General features: G+C 46.7%; 1 protein-coding gene across 2 annotated transcripts in view; it reads left to right on the top strand.

Moving 5' to 3' along the window:
- ZC3H3 (zinc finger CCCH-type containing 3) overlaps positions 1-25,404 on the top strand; it is a 337,281-nt gene that overhangs the window by 204,196 nt on the left and 107,681 nt on the right. For both annotated transcript variants that reach the window (XM_005291097.5, XM_042860930.2), the window contains 2 exons: positions 1,580-1,773; positions 23,620-23,704. In XM_005291097.5, coding sequence (XP_005291154.2) covers positions 1,580-1,773; positions 23,620-23,704 — 279 coding nt within the window. The remainder of the gene's footprint in view (positions 1-1,579; positions 1,774-23,619; positions 23,705-25,404) is intronic.

The following is a 25,404-nucleotide window of genomic DNA, read 5'->3' as shown; positions in this document are numbered from 1 at the left end:
GATCTGCTCTTACAGCAGAGGGGAAAGGGGTTGGGAAGTTGATCCCAGTAGCTGTCTGTGCTACCATGTCTTTGGGTTCCCAGTCTCCGCTCTCTGCCACGTAGGCCCTAGGCAGGTCAGTGTCTGTGCCTGGTGTTAGGCAGAGCACTGATTAGACTTGCAGGCCCTGCAAGAACCACTTGTAAGGCCCTAAGGAGGTCCTGAAGGGCCACTGTTTATGGATCACTTTCCTACAGCTTTAGGGCTCCAGTAAGTTTGGTTAGACTCTGTTCAGCTGCAGTAGTGGGGCACAATCCAGTCACTGTTTGTCCCACCTGTCCGTGGAGTTCCAGGCCTACATCTGTTGCCAACTACTTATGATTGCAGATGGGTCTTGGGCTCCCAGCCCCATCTGGGCTGCCCCAACCCTTCCATCTGGCTAGGAAGGGCGTCCTTTCTCGGGGAGTTTCTGCAGAGAGGGCATCTTCTCCGGCACTGGTGCAAAACAGGGACAACCTGGAAAAGGGGGCTCCTCAGAGAGAGCAACTTCTGGCTTTAAATGAACCATTGAGCTTGGTTTTCCTGCAGCTATGGCTCTTCCGTGAGCCAGGGCTAGGGACAGGATGTTCCAAACCACTGGGCAGCTGAGTGCTCCTGTGCCCAGTTTCACTGGGATGGCTGTGCCCACATGCATGTATTTTGGTAGCAGTAAAGTCGGCTCTGTATTTAGAAGGCGCACAGAAACCTCGCTGTGCGATATGCTGGCACGCACTAATAGACACGGATACAGCCCAGGTTTTAGCTGTGCTTTGGGTTCAGCGTTGGAGGTCCACGGTATCAATCAGCAATATTTAGGGCCAATAAACAGGGCTGGGTCAACCAAAGCCAGGGTGCCCTGAGAAGCCATTTGATGTCCCCTAGTGCCCCTCAGCCAGCTTCAAGACCCAGAGTTCTCTTCCCAGCAGCACTTCCTCCAAACTTCTGTTCCGGCTTGGGAGGATGGCACTGCTCAGCCCTGTAGGGAAGGGGGAATGAAGATGTTTTGTGTCCTGAGCTGGGGAGCGGAAGGGCCTTAAAGGGAGTAGTCAATAGATGTTAAACAAGAGGCATGGGGGAGCCTATGATTCTCCTCCGGCCTGCAGGAGAAGAGAGCCCCTGGGGAGGGATAGCTCAGTGGTTTGAGCATTGGCCTGCTAAACCCAGGATTGTGAGCTCAATCCTTGAGGGGGCCACTTAGGGATCTGGGGCAAAAATCAGTTCTTGGTCCTGCTAGTGAAGGCAGGGGGCTGGACTCAATGACCTTTCGGGGTCCCTTCCAGTTCTATGAGATAGGTATATCTCTGTATAAAAAATAAAAATACAAAAAAATTCCTCTCGTTATTTAGAGCTCTCCATTATTCTGGTAGTACGGAGCATGAGCAGGAAGGATCCAGCTAGCACAGCAAGTGGCCCTAGGTGGGGCTGGATCCCGTCCCCAGGAGACTCCCTCCATCTGTAGGTTTGTCCATGAAATCTGAAGCAAAGTGAAGCTTCATTGGATAGCTTTCTGGATACAAAGCTCACCTCTTCTCCCATTTGTGGCCTTTCTTTGTCTTTGCAGATCTCTGGTATTAAACCCAATGCGCCAGTCACCCCTAGGCGGCAAATCCCAGCAGCTGCAGCCGAGATGGAGGAACAAAGGCTTTTGCTGTATAGGAGGCGTGATGTACAGGGTGTCAGCCAATAAGCTCTCCAAAACCTCCAGCTCCCCAGTCAGGGGTGGCGACCCGAGTCACAAGCTCCACGGTAGAACAGGTAGGTGATGATAAAGCCTCTGTGTTCTGTGCTGAGAGTTTGCACATCTGTGTGTGTGAATTCTCGGTGAGAAAAACTGAGCAACATGTGTCCGCAGTCACATCTCTCCAACTCCATCGTGTGGCACATTCCACTGCGCTTGTGTCCCCCCTTGCTCGTGAAGGGTCCCAGCCACCAAGGGGCCAGTAAAAACCCGAAATCAAAGTGGGAGAGAAGCGAACTAATGCAGCCACGCAGGCCACGGATACTGTGTCCTTTAGTCTGATTGAATGAGAAATACAGATGTTCCTGAACGGGGCTAGGAGATGGTAAGAGCAAGGTGAGGCTTACAGAAATGTATCACCACTTTGTATTAAAGCTCGCCAGCCCGGCAGTGTTCCCACAACTGCTGCTTCTCCCCGGACACTCTTTCTGCTACTCGGTGTGACTATTTTAACTCTTCCCAAACACATCAGAATCCTGCAGGAGCATGTTGCCACCCTCCCATAGCCTGCTCGACAGCCCTACCCATAGCCACTTTACCAGACAAAGGGAAGACTGCCTGAACTCAGAGGTGCCGAGATACTACTCTGATGGGCACCCTATAGCTACCTAAGATAGTGCTTCCTGTAAATGGCTCATCCAGCCCAAAGACATCTGTTGGGTTCACCAAATTAAACTTAATACTGATCTAAGTAGATCAGCCGTGGCTGTTAATTGCTTCTAGAGATATTTGTCCCAATAGCATTGGTTTCACGTCTTCATCGCTTTTGTTATAGAAGTGTCAGCTGCTGGTTACTGCTGGAGGTAAAATGACAAACCTAGATTGACCAATATCCTAGTCTAGAATGGCCTGTGTTCCTATCCCAGTTGTATTTGACAGCTAGTCTTATGTACTTCTCTTAAGCAATCCAGGGCCTGTTGTGCATTTTCCTCCATTTCTGTCTGTGCTCAGCAGGTGTTTATTCTGTAACCACTGTCGTAAAGGAAAAACAGGATAATCTGGCTGTCTCTCTCAAGTATTTATGTGGCCCCATCACTGTAATACCGGAGCCGCTCACCGTCTGTAATGTATTTATCTTCACAACCTCACTGAGGTGTTGTGAAGTTCCCTTCTCATTGTACAGGTGGTGAACTGAGGCACAGAGACATTAAGCCTATGGCTACACTGGTGCTTTTGTCTGCCAGGGGTGTGAAAAAACACCCCTAAACGACAGCGCTATGTTGGTGGGAGATGCTCTCCTGCTGACATAGTTACTGCCTCTCATTGGAGATGGTTGAATTATGCTGACGGGAGAGCGGCTACACGGGAGACCTTACAGCGGCGCAGCCAAGTCTAAAGCTGGTGCTCTAACCGCTGAACCATTCTGCCGTGCTAACTATAATAAATCTCGGCTAAGTCAAATGGTTAGTATGTAGAGTTTTTGGTGGGAGAGGGTTGAGTTTTGGAGAGATGGAGGGTGGATGTATAAATTAATGTTACTATACTTGGATCTGACTTGGTCCCCCCACTACAGAAGGGATGTGGACAAATTGAAGAGAGTCCAGTGGAGGGCAACGAAAATTATTAGGGGGCTGGGGCACATGATTTACGAGGAGAGGCTGAGGGAACTGGGATTATTTAGTTTACAGAAGAGAAGAATGAGGGGAGATTTGATAGCAGCCTTCAACTACCTGAAGGGGGATTCCAAAGAGGATGGAGCTCGGCTGTTCTCGGTGGTGGCAGATGACAGAACAAGGAGCAATGGTCTCAAGTTGCAGTGGGGGAGGTTTAGGTTGGTTATGGGTTACCTAGGGAGGTGGTGGAATCTTCATCCTTAAAGGTTTTTAAGGTCAGGCTTGACAAAGCCCTGGCTGGGATGATTTAGTTGGTGTTGGTCCTGCTTTGAGCAGGGGATTGGACTAGATGACCTCCTGAGGTCTCTTCCAACCCTAATATTCTATGATTTTATGAATTGATACAAAGGTGAGGATTTAATTTTAACTATAATTTAAAACACTGGGAGATTGACAGGTTAAAAAGAAAGCTCAGGACATGTGAAAGTGGATACAGTAAGCTTATTTGAAAGGCCTAGGCTACTGAGGGGGAGGACCTCTCAACTGTCCAGACACTGATTGGGATAACTAGAGTGGAATCAGTTAAAGGGGAGACGTTCCCAGAGGATCTCATACAGCTCTGTTGCCTGGCATAGTTGGGGGAACATCCCATCATTTTAGGAGGGTTTTTCCTCTCCCTTCTCTTGGTCAACGGAAATACCTGAGGTATGATAAACAAGAAGTTGGTGAGCACCTGGGGCCTGCTGATTACAGTGTAAACAGAACTGAAATGCTTCTCTCACCGTATCTGAAAGTGGCATTTCGGCAGCGCGCCCACAACCCCTGACTTCACAGAAGTGCAGGATGAGGTGAAGGAAAATCTTTGGAATCGATTATTGTCCAAATTAACTCAGGAAAAAATCAATCTACATCTAATTTCCCTCTTTCCCCCCTTGAAAACAACCCAAAAGAGAGCAAAAGCCCAAGGCAAATGAAATATTTAAAAGGGACGCTGGCAGGCAGTGCAGTTAAACAAACCCATAAAGAACAGGATTAGAGAGGGAGCGAGTGAGAGAGCCTTGAATAGGCACAAAAATCCTGTCAGCAGAAGAACTGAGCAGCCTCGGAAAGTTTTTAAAAATGGGCAGAAATTAAGAGCAAATGGCAACATCGCATCAAAGCGTAAACACCTCCCCCTCTCCCCCAGCTTACATGCAGGCGGTAAATGTGAGAGAGAGGAAATTGAGAGTGGGAAATTAGGGCTAGGCTGGAGAAGTAACCGCGGCGATGAGAAATGCTTACGGCACATCATCTCCGTAGGTGAAGAGGGCGGAGATTTAGCTTAAACCAGGGATTAGCTTCCCAGGCCCTGCCGATGGGAAATGAAGAAGTGTGCAGATAATGCCAGAGATGATGCTGCTGAGGAGGTCAGAGGGGTGGAAAGTTGATGAAGCATCGTTTCCAGGTAATCTGCCTTCTGAGAGCATTAAAAGAAGTCTGGCCAGCAGTTTGGGAAGGAAGCTGTCGCTGGCATTTTCACAACTTAGGCCTGTTCAGGACAGAGACCCGCCCCGTGGCTGGCTACGCAGGCAGGTACTGTACAGTGTCTTCCCTGCTGCTGTCTCTGCACCCACACACCCAGGTTCTTGTTTGTTTTAAAAGCACTTGATCCCACCTGTAAGCTGTTGACCCATCACTTTGCTTCCCTTTGTGTGTGGGAAAAGGTACGGGGGAACTTTGTGAACGGGGAAGCAGGTGGACCAAACCACAGACCAAAGGGAAATCTTTGTCACCAGACAAAAAACTACACAGTATTTTTTATATATGTGTGTGTGTGTGTGTGTGTGTGTGTACACATACACACACAGTATAAGTTTTAAACAGATGTACACAGCAATGCTGATTGTGAAGCTTGGTTGAGGTGGTGAAGGAAGAGGGTGGGATATTTCCAGGGAATGCTAAAGGTTGAACTAGCTGAGCCCTCAAGGGTTAACACCTGGTTGTTAATGTAGCCTCACACTCTACAAGGCATCAGGAATGGAGGGAGGGGAGACAGCATGGCAGAGAGAGAGAGACCCACACCCTGTGTGTGGGAGAGAGAGAGAGACGCGCATTGCCCCTTTAAGTACGCTGACCCCACTCTAAGTACATTGCCTTTAAAAAGATCAGGAAGTTGAGACAGCAACTGTGGCCAGCAAGCTCTCTGTCCTGCCCCCTGTCGTGTCCCCTCCCTGCTCTATGTGGAGAAGGGGCAAGAGGGGGGCAGGAGTACGGGGGAGGGAGGCACCCTGACATTAGTCCCTATCTTCCCCGCCTCCCCTGCCCAGCAAGCAGGAGGCTCCCTGGAGCAGCTCCAAGGCAGAGGGCAGGAGCAGCACACGACAGTGGCGGGAGGGACAGCTGAACTGCTGGCAATTGGTAGCCTGCTGGGTGGCTGCTGCACAGGGAACTTAGGGGAGCGGGGAGCTGATGGGGGGCTACCGGTCCACCCTGGTTCCAAGCCCCCACCAGCTAGCTGCAATGGGCTGCTCTTCCTGCAAGCAGTGGACAAAGCAGGCGGCTGCCAAACAACGTTATCAGGGAGCATTGCACAACTTTAAATGAGCATGTTCCCTAATTGATCAGCAACGTAACAAAGAAACAACGTTAACTGGGACGACTTTAAGTGAGGAGTTACTGTACAGTGAGTGCTGTGGTGAGTGGGTGATCTCTGATTTGGGGGAATTCAGTACTAGTAAAGGTCCCTTAGTTTTGAATCCCTTCTGTTCTGAATGGCCCTTTTACCCCTGCCATTTGAACCATTCAGTTTATACCCCTATAGCTCTGTCTCTTTGTGTGACTTTTCAGCCCTCCTTTGGAATGTAGCCACATTATCTTCTGCTTGGAAAGGGTGAATTCCATTGACTATCAGAATTCCTTCCTTCGGACAGGTGGGGCTGTCAGGCTGCAAAATCGTATTTATTTGTCGTGTATAAGACTCTACCCATCCGCTTAAGCTTGATCTTAAGCACTTTAAAAGGTATATTTAAAAGAAAGCTTTTCAGTTCCCCTTCAGTGCAAAACATAGTGTATTTTGGGCTAGCAAGGAGATGGGGAAACACTCTTGACAATTTAATAGCTTGGAATTTACTTAAGGTGGGTTATAATTTTGCCTTGTGATTCTGCTCTTCGTCCGAATGTATTGGGTCAGTATTTCGTCTCCTCCAGTCATGGCTACAATTAGAGTTATGATAAAATCCTGACATGTCCCTATCTGCAAATCAGATGGGCCACTAATCTTGTGCTGTGCGCCAGAGTAGCTTCTAGCGAGCAGACGCTGAAATCTAAAGAGCAGAAGGGAGAAGGAGTTACTTTGTGCGATATGCTCTGGGAGCGGGTGCCACAGGTCTCGCGTTCAAGGCCGTGTTTTCTCAATGTTCGCCTCCGACAAGAAGCCAAATATTGAATTTCAGTAGCTAGTTAATGCTAAACAAACCAGGCAGGCTACTGCTTTATCCAGGAGTCCCTCCCTTTGTATGCGCTGTTGCCACACTGTGATCCTTTCATTCCATCATGTCGTCTGCCACCACTGTATGACAGCAACAGACAAGAGTTACTGAGTATTATTTAGTCCGCTTTGTTCAGACTATCTCGTTATGTGCTCTGCCAACCTTTTCCCCCCAGGCAGCTGGACCATTCCAATTCGCTTCTGCCGTCCAGGCCAAATGCCTACTTTAACCGCTGTAGCAGGTTAGAATTTGGTCTTGGGGTGCGTCTATTCCAGCCCTATACAATCTCAGTGGCCAATCACAAGGCTGCCAGAAGTGATAAAGCAAGTCATCTGTCTCCCTAAGTGAGAGGGAAACCAGGAGTTTTACTGCTGCTTGTCTGCAATCCACCTCATTCCCATGAAGTGGTAAACTTTGTGCCATGCACTTTTTGGGCAGGAGAGCGGAGGAGGGGTGGGTATGTGGGTTTCTTTATGCCGAAACCTGAACTGAATGCACACAGGCAAGAAAAGGACTGGTCTGCACAGCTAAAAATGGCCATTCGATCGCACCCTTCCACTACCGCTGAACCAGGGCCAGATTTTGCTCTTACATCCATACAGTCCCGCTGACTTCAGCGGAGGCTGCACAAAGGGAACCGAAAGCAAAGTCTGGTCCATTCCAATGAATGGCCACCAATAACTCTGCGGCGTCTCAGTGTACCTAGCTCACGGCTCCCTGTATGGTGGAGGGATGACGGCAGCAATCACACCTGCACGGTGCTGGATTTCATCCACCTTTTCCCCTTTCCTCCAGCTCTCAAAGGAGCATTAAGCTTCTAACACCTTTCAGGAATCCCTTGCAGTTTTTTTCAAAACGGGTGTGTCAAGGCTGGTAAGGAGAGCGACTGGGGAGTGTGAGAGAAAGACCTGTCCCTCCTTTCTCCTGGACCAGGGCTTTGTCATCAATACAGCAGCTAAAACATCAGAAGCCGATAGAGCTCCTGCCTCTGCGGTTCAGCTAGTGTGAACCCAGGAGGAAATAATTTCTGAAATTCCCTTGCGTGGATGTGTGGCCTCTGGCAAGGGAATTGCAACTTTTCATCCTTAATCACATTTTTAGATGTTCCCTTAGCCTCCCTTTATTATTATGATGTATTATTTATTTGTATTACGGTAACATGTAGGAGGCCCAGTCCTGAATCAGGGCCCTACTGTGCTGGGTGCTGTACAAACAGAGCACAGATAGACAGTGAGCTCTTTCAGGTGGGGCTAAGTGTAAGAGGCCTCCCAGAGCTCAGAGAATTCCGTTTCCTTCCCTGTGGAGTGCCCTGCGGTATTAGAGGTGAGAAGTCACCAGTAACTCAGTACAGATTGTTTATTGAAGAAACTGGCAAACAGCAGGAACAGAAACCCAACTAGCTCAAACCATTGCAGTAAACGTACCTAGCTACCTCCCAAGCCTAGTTACAGGGATACTGTTAAGCAACATGAAAGCTCCGTACAACTCAGGTAGTTTTTTTCTTCTTTGCCTCACTGGGGAAGACTTTAATAATAAGATTGAGAAGTCCTGTCCATGTAAAGCCCCGCTTTACTGTTCTGTTGTTCCTTGCAATAATACCGAGGACTTGGGTAGGAGAATCTACTCCTCGTTGCAAGAAAAAGATAATTTTGAAGGACAGGAGTGTCTCACTTGCATTGTATTTTTAATGAAAGCTCTGCAAACGTTCACCTGCTAATGGTGAAATAATTGTGTAATTTTTCCCTGTAACCCAATAATAATAATCCCTTTTATTTACATAGCACCTTTCACCCAAAGATCTCAATGTTCTTTACAGACAGTAATTAACTACCCTTCTCCACGCTCTCCCTTTCAAGTCGGCAAGCACTCAGCACCTTTGAAAATCAGGCCATTGATGTAGGTACTGACATATCTATGAATTTGGAAGCCTCACATTAAGTGCCCACATTTTGAAAACTTTAGCCAAAGTGTGAGTAAGGTCATAGAGGAAGTTGGTGGCAGAGCTGTGCCTCCCAGTCCTGTATCTTAACCATCAGGCCATCATTTCTCACCCTTCTAACTTTCCATTCAACTTTCATAATTTCCCATTCTCAAAATCCACTGGTGCAGAGTTCTGACCATGCAAAGTAGTGATAACCCTCAGATACAGTACTGTGGTTCTGATTGTCACAGAAATACCATAGGAAGATAGTATAGTTATCTTTGCATTTGTCCTGAAATCTTAATATATCCTAGGCTGTAGGTGAGTATATATCTTGAAAGTTTCTTTCCCTTGTTTGGTTTGGTAAATTATTCCAGTTTTCCTGTCCTGGAATCAGTGGAAGAGTTGAGCAGTTTAGGAAGCATTTTGGAACTATTATGAACAGAATCATGATAAACTTTAATGCACTGTTGGCTCCATTGCCAACTGCAAATTCAGCCTGGGATCTGAAAGCCAAGCTGGGTTTTTTCTGGCTCATGCATTATTGCTGTTAGTCAAAATATCTGTAATTGGAACATCCATAACCATTTCTTTTGCTGATATACAAACCAGACTAGACCGTCTTATCCCATAGTGGTGGTGGTTCAGCAGGCCTAGGTGAAGTGAAAGCTTATCAAAAAGAATGTTTGTGTGGGAAAGTGATCAGATCAAGTCTGTTAGTCAACAGATCTGATCTCCAGGCTGTATGGAAAGTGCAATTTTTATGACAGACCCTCATCTGACTGTAGTGGCATTTTAATGTTCTTTCTCAACAAATGTGATTTTCCTTTGAACTAAGATAGGATATGCCTATAAAGGGAGTGGATTCAATGACCACGCTCAGTGTGTGTGTATGCACTTACCACACACATCACTCTCAGCTTTCTTTTTTGTTTGCTTAGCAAAATTCTCTTACAAGATCCATCTGCCAGCACAGATCAGAACATGGATGTAGCATGGTTAGACCATTGAGTTAAACGGTTCAGGGGGGAAAATATGCAAATAAAAATGCTGACCTGGTTACAGGGTCACTCTGCTACTCTGTGGCACCCAGTGCGTGTTGGAGGCATGCCAGTCAGAAACGAATGAACCTCTAACCTTGGGGTCGTCTTGACAATTAAATTTCATTTCATTAGTAGCAGTACTTGGTCCTGCTAGTGAAGGCAGGGGGCTGGACTTGATGAACTTTCAGGGTCCCTTCCAGTTCTATGAGATAGGTAGCATTCTCACCTCAAAGTGGTGGGTACAGAGATTGTTTCAGAAACAGAATTGAAATCAAGGAGTATGAACTGGGGAGCAGGTTAAAATAATCTACATCCACATATTTTGCAGCTAGATGTTTCTCTAATTGGACAGACTGATAAGTTGTATTTGCACACAAAGAACCTTACCTCTGCTCTTTTCACATCTTACAAAACAAAATTGAGGCACTTAAGGAATTTCCATGTCCCATTGTGGAAATGGGGAAGAGGTCCTGGAAAAGTACCCTTTGTTTTTTTCATAAATTCTAAAGGAAAAAAGAACAACCCTGGTACAAGATTGAAAGCAGCAGAAACAAAATTAAGGTTTGACTTTGTCCGGAAAGCAGCCCTGACCCCAATCTATTAAAGAACTGCTCCTGGTTACAGTTAAAGCTATTGGTAACATGATGGAATTGAAGGTGCACAGAGGCATCTGTGGCAAGCAAGCTGATTTCAGGCTCTCCTCCATGCACTGTTTAGTTTCTGGGTCTCATCCTTGTAAAGTCCCCCTGTCCATATTTACCCACTTGATGCCCTTTGTTAGATACGATTGAGTGAGTCCCCACCCAACCCTACTACAAATTCAGGAGGCGAACTGAAGCAATGGCCAGTGCTTGCAGTTTTGTTTAAAGGGCAATTATAGGCAGAATGCGATTAATGAGAAATGGCCCCTTTTGTTGTAGTTAATGCTAATTGAATAGAGCCAGAGGGAATATATGCAGTACGTACACGAGAACACTAGAGGGAGCTTAGCGAAAGGGAGGAGTCAGAGCAAAACAAGATGGTAGAGTTGTGATATTTTGTAGTAGATATAGCAGCTTGAGGGCTGCACCTAATTGACCTGGCTGGGAACAGATTGCAGCCCTTTTTGTCTGCAATACCGAAGGGCAGAGGATGGGGATTGCAGTCCCAGCATGCAATGTTCCATTTCCATGTTGCTCAGGATGCAGATTTGCAGGCTGGGATGTTTAGTCCGTGGGCCTGACCTGTGTACTAAAGACACAGAAGTCAATTGTATGGATTTGGCCTCTGGGCCATGCCAGAACCTCCTCTTGGCCAACCGTGCAAGATTTGAAACCTTTCTTATCTCCTCTATAGATGTCTCGCAGAGTTTTCTAAAGGTGAACATTTGGCATAGATTTCCAAGCCTGGGAGTCAGAAGATATGGTTTCTAGTCCTTCAGCATCTTCCCCCAGGCTGTTTCAGTACAGCCCACCCTAAATGGTCCAAAATCCAGAGTCAGGACTAGAAAAGTCATGAGTTCTTGGTTTTTGTTTTTAATTTGTTCTTTTTATTTGCCTTTTGAATGTCAAGCTTTTCTCTGTAATCACGAAGGCTAGAAAGTTATCTTTTTCATTTTAATGACGGCTGAGATTCTACCATCATGAGAGGATTCCAAGAGCTGGAGTTTTAAGAAAAACAGAAAATATCACGAGACTCAGAGTAAAATCACGAGAATTTGGCAACAAGGCGATTTCTCCCACACTTTGGGAAAGAGGAGAGAGGGAAAATGTATTATTTATAAATTCTTGGATATGTTCTGATAGTACACAAGTGCTGGGTAAATACCTAGATAGATTCCCAGCCCTTCCACGGGTTCGCTGCATCACACTGGGCCTGCCACTTCCCCTCTGTGGGCCTCAGTTTCCCCATACAGAAAAGGAGGATGACGATACTTCCCTCCCCCCCAGTAGCATTAACGAGTCAACACTCATTACCATTTGCAGAGCACTTTGAGATCCTCAGCTGGATGGTGCCAGAGGAGGACGACTAATAATAATAAACATGATTTTAAACCCAGCAGGGGAACTCCATACTCGGGTGAAAGGAAGGGGAAGAAAAAAAATTCTGAGCCAAGCTGTCAGCTTCCGTAGCAGGGAAGAATGCACTTGAAGAAAGTGCACTATCTGCTGGTTGTTTACCAACTCATTTTAGAAGTGCTGAGTGCCACAGAAATGCACTTTCCACATTTGCGCAGATGATAAAGTGCTCAACACCACAACCAAGCTGATGATGTCACCGAGGGCTTGTGTGAACAATCCATTCTCTAGTTCGCTCCTTGGCTTCAGGCCAGCCCTTCGAGTTTAATTTGTTTTAAAAAAAAAAGAAAAAGAAAAAAAGGTTTAAAAAGCTGAAGTGCTTTCGCCACAACTTGCCCCCTTTTCTTTCTTCTTCTTAAGCTCTATTAGTTGCTGCTCTGACTTGCAGAGACACTTTCCGCAAATGAATTGTGGGCTCCATGTCTGCTCCTGTTAAATATTGCCCTAGCCCTGACTGCCTTTTAGTTTGATACCTGAATTTTTGCTCTTTCTGATTTTCTGAGCCCAGGAACGATGCCAGCCCCTCAGTCACAGAGACAGCACAGTTGATCAGTGAGCTCACGATTCCTTGTTCTAATCCCATCTCAGATGCTGACTACCTCTGGTTTGGGGCAATTTACTAACTTCTCTGCCTCTCTTTCTGTAAAATGGGGATAATACCTCCGGGGAGGGGGGTATTATGGGAGGGCTAAATGGATGTAGAGTGCTATGTAAAGGCAAAATGTTTTTGTTGTTAACTCTGAGCCATCTCACAAAAGAATTGTAGTCCAATATGATTTGCCTTTCAGTGCTCATCTGTCTCTAGTACCACAAGGTAGGCGTCCAGCCACCCTGAAGGCTGCAAGAAATGGCTAACTTGTAAGGGTGCGGTACTGCTAGCAGATCCCCAGTTGAAGTCAATGGGAACTCTGTGCATGGAGGCCTTTCCAGCTCTGCCCTTGAGCTGGTAATATAAACAGGTGTCCGCATCTCTTCCTAGCCACAGCCATTGTACGTACTGCATAGGCTCTCTCATACCTGCAGGAGGCTGGGTACCGGGCAGAAAGCAAGAAAACCCTTTAATTTCTTATACATTTCAGTTTTGGGGCGAAGCCTGATGAATTGTGCTGGTGTCGGAGTGAGGAAAGAGGCTTTGTTACGAGCTCCTAAATACACTAGGAAGAGCTGAAAATAGTGAGACCCGTTCACCCTTCAGCGATTTCGCTCTGCAGAGCCTCACGCAGACATCTTTGGCACCGCTTCTGCTGGGCTCAGCCTTGCCTCCCAAGCCTGCAGTTGTGCTTTGAATTGATCCCAGAAGGGTTTAATCGGGGTTTGCTGACTCAGGGCTGAACCCGACTTGCTCTGGTCTATGCTGAGTGGTACACTGTGCTAAGCATCCTGCCAGCCAACTTGACGTCTCACCATCTTATTCCAATGTGATGAGATGTACTAGAGACAGTACCCTTATTGCAAGCTCTTGCGGGCAGAGACCTTGTCACCTAATTGTCTAGAAAGCACTTGCAGTTTTGTAGTGCATCAGAAATAATAATCTTCTGGCTGCATGCGGCCCAATTTGGAGTTTGCCCTGAAATCCTGAGCATTTTGGGTGGTTTGGGGGTTCCTTGCAGAGATTTCCTGAGCTATAATATTAATAACCTGGAAACAAACAAGTGGTTTTTTTATTAACTTAATCTCAGGTGTGTTTCCGTAATAACAAAATGCTCCGGGATGTAGTTTGTATCAAGGACATTCGTGCTCCTCTTAGGACTCTGTATGCAGCTCACTTAGGTCAGCAAGGAGGAAAGTGTGGCTGCTTGGCTTTAATGGTACCTTCTACCTTGTTTTGTCATTACCTTGTAGGGAATGAGGCCTCTCGCTGTCTGGTGAGGAAAATAAATTACCCCCAGCAGCCACTAGTGCTGATCATCTGAAACGGTGGAACCCACTTAAATGAATAATAATTAAAGAAATAAATTTCCTCGGCACCAACCTAAAAACTTTTTGTTCAGCAATAAAGCCAGAGCCCTCTGCACTGACTCGTTCGCTGCACGAGGAGTAGGGCTCCCTGTGCAGCAGAAGAGAAAGGAACAATGATCATGTGACCTATTAAAGGAATCATTGTGGTTAAAAGAATATTCTTCCTGGGTGCCAAGGTCCTGCATTAAACAGGTTTAGCAGAACAAATTGCGTTTAATGGTGCAGAAGTACCGTACGGGGAACGGATGAAAGCGGCGCTGTTTGGTGGGAACTGCATCAAAAGCCCTTTCCCTTTAGAAGTAGGCAAAATGATGGAAGCCTTGGAAAAACCCATTAAGGTAATCCAAGGAGAAGCCCATCCGAGGGAGCATCCGTCAGCTGTGATCACCTGTGCGGACGTTAATTTCACTGTCTTTGTGGTGATTTATACAAATAAAATAGCTTTTCTGCTGGTGAAACATTGTAGAAAACGACAGCCCTGGGCACCAAAGTCCTCTCTCCACAGAACTGGCAGGGTGGGGCCTTTACTCCGGCCACTCGGCCTCCACTCTGACCTGGAGCATTCTGCCTCCAGAGGTGAGAGCCGAGTTCCGTCTGTGGCCCATTCGCTCCTTGATCTCTGCTGCAGCTATATGTGGTGACCAGCTGTGCTTTCTTGAAGTGCTCCTATCGAGGGACTCTCCCAATCTTTTTTGGTAAATGGGAATGTTAACTTTGTATGGTACCCTCCTCCAGTGCTAGGCATCCCTGACTCAGTCAGTCCTCCATCGGCTCCTCTCACGCTTTTTCTATGGAAAATCTGATTTCCCTATATATAAAGCATTAGCGTATACAAAGTGTCCTTCACAGCTTGGATGCTGGCATTCTTTCCTTCCTAAATAATTGGACTGATAATTAACCAAGCTAACACCATGCAATAATTACAGCTAATATTGGTGCAAAGGAAAATTTTCAATGTACATCCAGTGTGTGTGTGTGTATATATATGAATCACTTTCAAAGATTATATATGAATCATAAAAACATTAAGATGACATTGAAATACCTCCCCCATTTTTAATCTGATTGCCACAGACTCCTGAAGCGACGTGTTAATTGACCTTCCGTCTATTCCGATCTATTCAATATCAGTTCCTATACTGCGCTCATCACCGTAGTATCTGAGTGCCTTCCAGTAGTGTGTTAAGCAACGTGACTGCATATGTCACATGTTTTTTGTTCTCTTAGTCTTGCCCCAGGAGAAGCAGCATGTGCAGTGGAGTGTCTTATTTTGGGACTTGGTGTGGTGAGGTTTGTGATGGGCCTTTAGTTCCTGGGGAAGTTCATTCCACAGTCTCAGATCAGCCCCTCAGAAGGTTCTGCATACAGCTCTCTAGCCAACACATTTTGTAAGACACTGAACATTTTCTCCCAGACAGCCCCCATGAGGCTGTCTGTGAAATTATCCAGTGCCCCTCCCCAGGGGCTATGGAGATGAGGGTAATAGATGAAGGATCTCTTGATTGTTGGTCAGCTTTATTTGTGTCACAGTTGCTGGGATGACCTTAAGGGCAAAGGTCGGCATTGATGTGATGGTGTTGGAGGAGAAACACTGCCTTGGAGCCCACTGGTTGTAAATACGTTTTGTGGTTGCAGAACAGCTTAAGCAGAGATAAATCCAGACTTCTTTGTCCTTTTAAAAAAAATTACCCAAAAGTTCAGATGCTTTGTGATAGACCCCGTAGAAAAGCCTCGAGTGGCTGGATTGATAGGACAAGGCTACTGTGCAGTTTGGCTGATGATTCATTCAAAGGATTGAAAGAAAAGTCGTTAGGCTCTTGACCCCACTATTAATCATAGCTGTAATCATGCATTTAATGAACATGACAGCTCCTGTTCCCTCCGGAGAGACGCGCGGAGTCTCGCAGCTGAGTTAGGTACAACAATCACTTTTCAGCGCACTTGCTTGCTAACGCTGAGAACTGCCAGAGCAGGCAGTGTCAGGGACAGATGATGTATTAAGAGGAACAGTCCCTTTACATGGGCTGTGTATTTTCTTACAGATGATGTGCCTCAGATGGACAAAATCGTTAATTTAGAAAAAAGATAAACAGTAGCCCCTTATGCAAGATATAAAATACCAACCTCACTGCGGCTGTGCTGTGTGTAATCCGTTCAAAACTCCTTAACGTGCAGTTCCTCGATGCAATCTGCAGCAGGCTTTTTTTTTTTTTTCCCCTTGTGCTCACTGCTGCCTTCTGAACGTACGCCTGGGAAGGCGTGTTTATATGCATCTGTTTCCATCGGTACATCAGGAGCGTTCCAGGTTATGGAGGAAAGCAGAATCTGGCATGCGTGACTTACCATGCAGATCCAAGAGCGGTATTTACTCCTGGATTTGAAGTTAGACCAATTGTTGAATCAGCTCGTGGCTCCCAAGTCTCTGAGAGGCGCATGTCATTTAGAGAGAGGCCCAAATCGGAATCTGATCTTATTATTTATTTGTATAAATAATTACACCTGGGAGCCTGAGTCTTTTCCCTGGATCTAAACCCATCACTACAGCTTCGTGTTCCTAAAACTTGAAGGAACCTGTTTCCCATCTCTGGTTCTAATACAGCTCAATATGCAGAAATGTTGCAAGGCCAGCTCTGATTTCATCACTCACACAATGCTTTGGATGGGAAGGAGACATGTCAGGGCTAGTCCAGTCTCCACCCTGTTTCTGTCATGCTCTGACCATCAGCACTGAGCCGCCTTTGGGTTTCTCCCCCTTCCCCCTCTCCCCCCCAAATTGAAGAGGGTTTGTGACTTCAGAATCTTTCAGAGACATCTGAGTAGGTGAGGGCGAGCTCTGTGTAAGTGTTTGCACCGTGATCACCAGCATTAGCAGGTTCTTTTAGCAGGAGTAGTGAGAAGAATCAAGAAAGTAACGACTTGAGTCATTACCACTGTTTACTAAATTAACCCGGCCCCTGCTCCCTGCACCTGCTGTGTTGATGCCACTGAAGCGGCTGGAACGTGCCGTGCTGTGTATACTCTGCCGTGACGATGGCTTACCTGGGGCACCCTTTCTGAGCAGAGCTTTGGGAGCCAGGAACTGCTGAGTTGTAATATTTGGTCTTGCACTGACTCCCGCTATGGCCTTAGACAAGGTTCTTAACCTTTCTCCCTCAGTTTTCCCATCTGCAAAATAGGCATAATCTATCCCTTGCAGCGGTGTTGGTAGTGTCCATTAATAATTGAAGTGCTTTGAAGATGAAAAGTGGCTTGTAAATACTAAATATTAGCAGCCCAAACTTGTGATTTTTTTTAACTGCCTCACTTTTTGATTGACTGACTCGAGATACCTTTAAAGGGCTTAATTTCCAGGGGGCAGGTGCTCAGGATTTGTCAGACCCCTTTACAGTTGCCTAGACAAACACCTGCCAGGGGTGACCTAGGTATGCTTAATCCTGCCTCGGCATGAGGAGGTGGACTAGATCAGAGGTTTTCAACCCTTTTCTTTCTGAAACCCCCCAAGACATGCCTCAAAACTCCACGGCCCACCTGTGCCACAACAACTGGCTTTCTGCAGATAAAAGCCAGGGCCGGGGTTAAGGGGTAGCAAGCAGGGCAGTTGCCGGGGCCACCACGCCACAGGGGCCCCACGAGGCTAAGTTGTTCAGGCTTCTGTTACAGCCCCAGGTGGCTCAGGGCTCAGTGCCCCAGGCTTCAGCCCCATGCAGTTGGACTTTGGCTTTCTGCCCTGGGCCCCAGTGAGTCTAACGTTGGTCCTGCTTGGCGGACCACCTGAAACCTGCTGGCAGCCCCCAGGCCCTTGGTTGAGAACCACTGGACTAGATGACGTCTTGAGGTCCCTTCCAGACAGGGCTTTGGAGCGGAGCGTGGACCAGTAGGTTTTTGCCTCGAGCTGGAGCGGAGCAATTTAAAAATTTGATTGCTCCAAATCCTTGCTTCCAACCCAACGTTTCAGTGATTCTGTGATAAACGGCTCTAAAGACAGTAATCAGATTTGAGATTCGGTTGTTAGGTAGATGGATCCACTTGCAGGATTGTGGCCACAGATTGTATCCCTGACCTGTCCTTTTTTTTTTTTTTTTTTTTAAGATTTGCAAAATATGTTGCATGTGTTTTAAAATTCTTTTTGCACAAGGGAAACACTTCAAAAAATTGAGATTGAAAACATTTGTCCTGGGTAAATGCCCAGTGTATTAAACCCACTTCCAGACTGTTAAATGTTAAAAGGCTAATACATAATGAATCAGTTTTTTTAACCAAGTGCATTAAGTAAGCAATGGACTGTTTCCAACTGTGTAAATATTTAGGCAGTTTTTAAATAGTTTTCAGAGCAGGTTCAGTTTGGGTAAATAATTAGGCAGCTTTCTGAAATGCAAGTAGCGCTATGAAGCGATTTCTGTTCCAGCTATCGGTCTATTGGTTTTTGTTCGATCAGTTAAAAATTCCAGCCACACATTTTTCTAACTTTTGCAATAGACAAGAATGACTCTGGGTTGTTGTAACTCTGTGTTTAGGATGTTAGTTATTTGTAGTAAAATCCCTTAAGGGGAAATATGCATTGTTCATGCATCGTAGCACGTTTTTAATCCTTAATCTCTTGACAGTTTTAAATGTCCATATAATGGCGTGGCTCCTTGCCAGACCGCATGTTAGAAGAATACAAAAGTTGTGTAAATAGCATTAGTCCATAGATGGATTTTTTTGCATATAGACATTTAAAATCAGCTACATGGAACTTGTTAGCTCGATCTTTTCATAGTGACTCTTGGCGAAGACTTGGTGGGTCAAATTACTTCAAACAGCAAGCAGGTTTGCAAGCACAGAAATGCATATGCAACTGACAGTCTACATTTGCACGCGATTACAGCTGAGAATCAAATGGAGGCGTTTTATGCAGCATTGGTGAGATCACTTTGTCCAGTTCTGGTGTCCACACTTTAAAAAGGATGTTGAAAAACTGGAGAGAGCTCAGGGAAGAGCTACAAAAAATCCTTCAAGCTCTGAAGAGCAGGCCTTGCAGTGAGACCCTCAGGAGCACGATCTGCTTAGCTGATCGAAGAGAAAGTTACTAGGTGACTCTTGATCCCAGGTTGTGAGCACCTATGCAGGGAAGAGGGAGCTGATATCTACCAGACATCACGAGAGCACGTCGCTGGAAGATTAATGTAGACAGATTTAAACGGGAAGTGATTTAACAGTCAAGGTCATGAACCACTGGTGCAGCTTCTCAAAGAAAGGGGTAGATTTTCCATGACTTACTGACTTTAAATCCATCTATTGGGTGTCCTTTGAAAATATCTGCTTCAGCTCAACCATAAGTTATTCGGCTGGATGCAGGAATCAGTGGGTGATGTCAGGACCGGCTCCAAGGTTTTTGCCGCCCCAAGCAGCGGGAAAAACAAAACAAAAAAAGCCGCAGTTGCGATCGGCGGCACTCCGGCGGCAGCTCCACCGCGCTGCTTTCTTCTTCGGAGGGAATTCGGCAGCAGGTGCTTCCCTCCCAGAGGGACCCGCCTCCGAATTGCCGCCGAACAGCCCGACGTGTCACCCCTTCCCCTTGGCTGCCCCAAGCACCTGCTTGCTGGGCTGGTGCCTGGAGCCGGCCCTGGGTGACGTTCTCTGCCTGTGCTATGCAGGAGGTCAGACTAAATCAGTGGTTTTCAACCTATTTCCCATTGTGGGCCGCATATGCAGCTCTCTGTGTATTATGTAGGCCACATCCACACAATATCTATACTACCTGTATGGCCATGAGGAGGTCACATGGGCCGCAGATGTGCGCTGATTGGGCCGCAAGTGGACCGCGGGTTGAGAACCAATGGACAAGATGATCTTGATGGTCCCGTCTGGCTTTAAAATGTCTGACTCTAATGTTAGATCAGGAAACTTAGGTTCTAGTCCCAACTGAGCCACTTATTTGCCATTCGCCTCATCTCAGTGTACCTCAGCATCCCCACCCATAAAATGAGATCATAAATCAATACCCACTCTGAGGGTGTTTGGAGGTTCTTGGATGAAAGACGTTCTGTAAGTGCCCTGTATTCTTTATTATTGATGAGGAACATTCAAGTGGCTATTCTATGTGTGCAAGCTTCCAGTAGGCTTATGTGGTTGTGCGTAAAGGGAAGTGCTCAAATTTACCATTATTCGTCCCACGAATGGGCCTTAATTCCCCAAATAAGAGAACCCCCCCAATTCCTTGGGCCTGGCTGGTAAAACTCAGCACGAGTTGGATTTGTCCTCCTGTTTGATAAACGTGATTTTACTTAAGAGCCCAGCGGCTGAGCTGAGATCGGTTTTGCCTCTGCCTAGCTGAAGGTCCCTACACAATCGCCTCCTTCGCACTCGTATTAAGTTGAGCCTGAGAGAGGTAAGGGGGGAGATTGAGAGAACCAAGAGGAGAGTGGCTCCGCAGATTGGCTGACAGCAGGCGATGAAGAGCCTGGCAGCCTGACCTCCCCTTCTAGATCACTCTGTGGCCCAGGGCACAAGTTCGTTTCACATCCTCGGCTTGTCACTTAGCAGCTCAGTCTATGGCATTGCACCACCAGGCCCAGTGCTTTGTCTGGTGGAATCCCATTTGTCTCCGTAAAGTCAGTTCTTACAATGTAAACTGTCTCCCTGCTAAGAGACGCTTGCATCCGCAGCTGCTATGTGTCAGTACTGGACTGTCCCTTCAGAGCTGGCCACTGTCTTTCCCCCAGCATCAGGTTTGTCGAGTCAAATGCTTACCTGGCTGCTGGAGGCCTCACAAGATGTTCGCTGGTTGCAGATGATCTGCCTTTCCCAACCTGGGGCTGGGCTCAGCATGCGGCCTTGGTGGAATCAGACCAACTGGACAGACCTGCCTCTGGTGGTTAGAGTCAGGGTCTGGAAGCCAGGATTCCCGAGTTTTATTCCTGGCTCTCCTGTTGACTCAGTGTGTAACCTTGAGGCAAGATATTTAACCCCTCTTTGTACCTCAGTTTTCCTCCCCTGTAAAATAGGGATGATGATGTTTCTTAGTTTGACGCTTCTGTGGTGTTTGTAAAACCCCTTGCGATGACTGGATCCAAGGTGGTATAGAAGTGCAGAGCAATAACACTGCATTAGCAGATAGTATTATGCAGGTGAGGAAAGGGGAAAGAAAAATGAACGCTGTAAGTGGGCTTCCCACCTCTCTTGGAGAGGAGAGACAACCAACCATAATATAAAACACTGGAGCATGTGATAGGGAATCGTCTGCACGGACAGCTGGCGTCTGAGCAGATAGATGCACCTGGTTAATCTTTTCCACCTCTGACTTCTGCCATTCTATGAAACTATCACCAAAACCACCGTCATTGGTAAAGATCCTTTCTGCAAACAGGGCTCGTGAAATCAAGAGACTGTTCCTCTAAAAACTGTGGTTTCTCCTTGTTACACCCCTACTGCATTTGGAACCCAGGGTAGGCCTACACTGCAGTTGAAGGTGTAATGATACTGGCTTTAAAATATAGCTTTAATCTAGCTGGCGGAGGTAACGGCATTAGTACAAGTGCCAGGGACTCTGGATACATAGTTGGGCAGCTAGCCCTCCCTGGGGTCCATGTCTTCATGCTAGCTAGATTTAATCTAACCTGGGTAACACACTCTCACTGCAGTTACACCTTCAGTTGCAGTGTAGGAGTACCCTAAGATACAGCACAAGCTCTAGCCACCCATTCAGCAAAGCACTCAAGCATGCTCTTAAAGCCCACCCTTCTTCAGCAAAGCGGGCTGTAGTCCACGAAAGCTTATGCTCTAATAAATTTGTTAGTCTCTAAGGTGCCACAAGTACTCCTGATCTTCTTTTTGCGGATACAGACTAACACGGCTGCTACTCTGAAACTCTTAAACGTCAGTGTAAAAGTAAGTAGTTGTTTAAGGGCTTTGCTGAATTCATGGCCCTAATCTTAGGATATAGCTACGTAACGCTGCAGTTAGACACCTACGGCCGGCCTGTGTCAGCTGACTCAGAGTCACAAGGCTTGGGCTAAGGGGCTGTTAAATAGCGGGGTAGACGTCCGGGCTTGGGCTGGAGCACAGGCTCTAGGACCCAGTGAGGTGGGAAGCTCCTAGAGCATGCCTGAACGTCTACCACAGTTAAACAGCCCCCAAGCTGGAGTCAGCTGGCACACGCCCGCCGTGGGTTTTTAATTGCAGTGTAGACATACCCATGGCAGATTCCAAGTACTGCTCTCACTGAAATGTACAAGTAACTTCAAAAGGAGCGTGTGAGCTGTATTTGTTCTGCTCTAAGTGTCCCTTCTCCGGGGACTGCGTTGCTGTGGCAGGGAATAAAACACAGTTCAGTGTGTAGGCTCAGCTTCATGCTAGGGTTTGTGCCATGTACACACATTCAGGAGCCTCGCGCAGGGATCCCGATTAAACTAGAAAGTCAGGAGGCGTTTTATTTATTTATTCGTTTAGTTAAACATGGATTTCTTTTTTTAATTCCCCAAGAAGTGAAAGTTCTGCAAAATGCTAAACACCTTCTGCTCTTTAGGTTCAGTACAGATTTGCTTGAACTTTTTAGCACCTTTCCACTCCGACATGTTTTGGTTTTAGTGCCTCTTTTCAAGCAAGCTAGTTTATGTGCATTTTTTAACACTGAAAACGATTTGAAAAGGTGCCTGGCTGTTCTTGTCAAAACTCCCACAGCGAGGCAGGCTCTGCAGAAGGGGGAAGGGGGAAACGAACAGAAAGTAAAGTTTAAAAAAAAAAAAAAGATGCAAAATAAATGCAGCTGGAACTTAAGTGTCCAGTTCCTATTCTGTTAGATTGCGGCAAAACCAAATCCAGTTGTCGGCAAATTGTATCAGTCTGTTAGCCGGCCAGATGTTCGCAGTGACTGACTGCTTTCATTTTCGCCCCGTGGCTGGGATGTTTGATGCCTCTGATAGACAGGCATGTGACACCCACTCCTGGATTGCGACTGCGCCAGCGTTTTCTTTGCACACGGAACAGATGGGGCTGTGCCGTCACCGGCGGGCCGAGTGACAGCTCGAGCAATGGGAGAGCTCATTGACACGCTATCAAATTCCACTCGCTCACTCGGTAACACACTCGGGCTGGCAGGTGAGTGACTGCGCTGCACTCTTACCACCTGGAACTCCAAGATACAGGCCTTTTTTTATTTGATTTTAATTCCCTCTTTCATATGCCAGTCAAGGGCAATTTAATGATGTGTGTACATGTACACAAGTCAGTCAGTCTGAACGTGAGGGAGCGTGGGGCATCCCCACAGCTGCTACAACAGGGATTTAGAGGGCTCTGAAGCGGCACCAGGCATTCTGACTCTCAGGCACGTGGCTGCCTGGTTCTTGCTCACGTGCTCAAGGCCCTGTGTGGGGTTAGGAAGGAATTTTGCCTGAGGTCAGATTGGCAGGGACCTTGTGGGGGTTTTGCCTTCCTTGGTAGCACAGGTCACTTGCTGTGATTTACCTGGATACTTAATCATTGAGCTGCAATAGTGGGGCCCTCAGGCACTGGTGCCCCTTACACAGGCAGGGAGGGGCTTACTAGATCAGGACTGTGTGTCCTTTGAGTCGATTTGATACCCTACCTGCTCCTCAGAGGAGGATTTGGCGATGCTCCTTCACACCAAGCTGAAGGTCCAGCGCGTTTTTTTTCCAGTGCCAACCCAGCCCTCTCCCAGTTTCCTTCTCTCTTGCCGTGGAATCTCCTGAGGCACCAGCAGCATCCAAGCCCACAAAGAGCGTATTCACCCCTGTGTGAACTTTGCATGCCACCTCCTGTATGTTAATCAATAAGAGATTGAGTGTCTCGTGAATTCCAGCTAAATTCTTGGCTCTGAATGAATTGTAATGAGTGTGTCTGTGTTTCTTTCTCTCTCTGAACAGCACGGTTGGATTGTACAGCCAGCAGCCTCGGTTATTCTCCTCCCAGCTGTCTGCACAGATCAGCTACGAGCCGATACATTGCAAGGTCTGTACTCCCAAGAACGAATGGCAAGATCCCCTTTCGCAGGGTGCCCGTGATGTACGCACATATTGGTGCAAGAAGCCTGATATCCAGCTGTTTCATTGGCCCTTTAGTGGATGGGGCTTCTGGTTGCTAAGCGCTGGTTTTCTCCTGCCGTCTGCTATGAGGTTGCAATAAATGAGACAAAACGACATGGTTTCTATTTGGGAAGCTTGCATGTTTTCTAGTGGCAGTGTCCTGTGCTGAGACCCAACTCCTGTCCTGGGCACAGAATGCAAAGTTACATGTCTGCCCCTTCTGAATAACCCCTTTCACAATGACTTTCCTCGAGGTCCAGGTTGGGTGTTCTCGTGGGACAGCTGTATCTGTCTTGAATATTCCAATAGTCATCATATAGTCAGACTATAGCAGTCGGGCTCTATTACTGACCACCTGACCAGGATGGTGATAGTCACTGTGAAATGCTCAGGGAGATTAGAGAGGCTATTTAAAATAAAAAGCTCAATAATAATGGGGGATTTCAACTCTCCCCATATTGACTGGATATATGACACCTCAGGACGGGATGAAGAGATAAAGTTTCTTGACACCTTAAATGACTGTTCTTGGAGCAGCTGGTCCTGGAACCCACAAGGGGAGAGGCAATTCTTGATTTAGTCCTAAGTGGAGCACAGGATCAGGTCCAAGAGGTGAATATAGCTGGACTGCTTGGTAATAGTGACCGTAATAATACTATTAAATTTAACATCCCTGTGGTGGGGAAAACACCTCAGCGGCCCAACACTGTAGCATTTAATTTCAGAAAGGGGAACTACACAAAAATGAGGTTAGTTAAACAGAAATTAAAGGGTACAGTGCCAAAAGTGAAATCCCTGCAAGCTGCATGGAAACTTTTGAAAGACACCATAATAGAGGCTCACCTTAAACGTGGACCCCAAATTAAAAAACATCATAAGAGAACTAAAAAAGAGCCACCGTGGCTAAACAACAAAGTAAAAGTAGTAGTGAGAGGCAAAAAGTGGACGTTAAATCCTAGTGAGGAAAATAGAAAGGAGCATAAGCTATTAGCCAGGATGGGCAGGGATGGGGTCCCTAGCCTCTGTTTTCCAGAAGCTGGGAATGGGCAACAGGGGATGGATCACTTCTGAGTCTGTTCTGTTCATTCCTTCTAGGGCACCTGGCACTGGCCACTGTCGGAAGACAGGGTACTGGGCTAGATGGACCTTTGGTCTGACCCAGTCGTTGGCTGTTCTTATGTCGTGGATGGCTATTGAATGCAGCCCAGTTTGCTTTAGCATTGTCAATGTCTATGCTCCCCCCTTTCTCTCCAGCTCCCTAATGAAGGAGTTGGGTGACTTTTCCAAGCCATGTTGCTTGTGTTGGTGGAACCTGTTGATCAGGGTGCCAATACGTGTGCTGTTGCTACCAGTGAACTGCAGGTCATCAGCCTTGGCAATCAGAAAGCAAAGTGTAAAGGGAACGAGATTGCCTATTCCAGCCACGTAATGTCCTGATGCCCTTGGTTGTGCCTGTCCTTTCCTTTGTGCAACAGACACGCAGTCTTTCATAGATTATTTAAGCATTTTCAACTACAGGCAATGCTCTTTTGGCTTATAATAGATTAAAATTGCTCTAGAGTTGCGTTGATTTCCATTGTATAATTCCTAGCATAATTCCTGGCTGCATCTTGTTGTGACCTTTCT

The sequence above is a fragment of the Chrysemys picta genome, chromosome 2 (genome assembly GCF_011386835.1).
Source record: "Chrysemys picta bellii isolate R12L10 chromosome 2, ASM1138683v2, whole genome shotgun sequence".
Taxonomy (NCBI): Eukaryota; Metazoa; Chordata; order Testudines; family Emydidae; genus Chrysemys; species Chrysemys picta.
The sequence above is the reverse complement of the archived record's forward strand: the minus strand, read 5'-3'. Positions and strand labels throughout refer to the sequence as shown.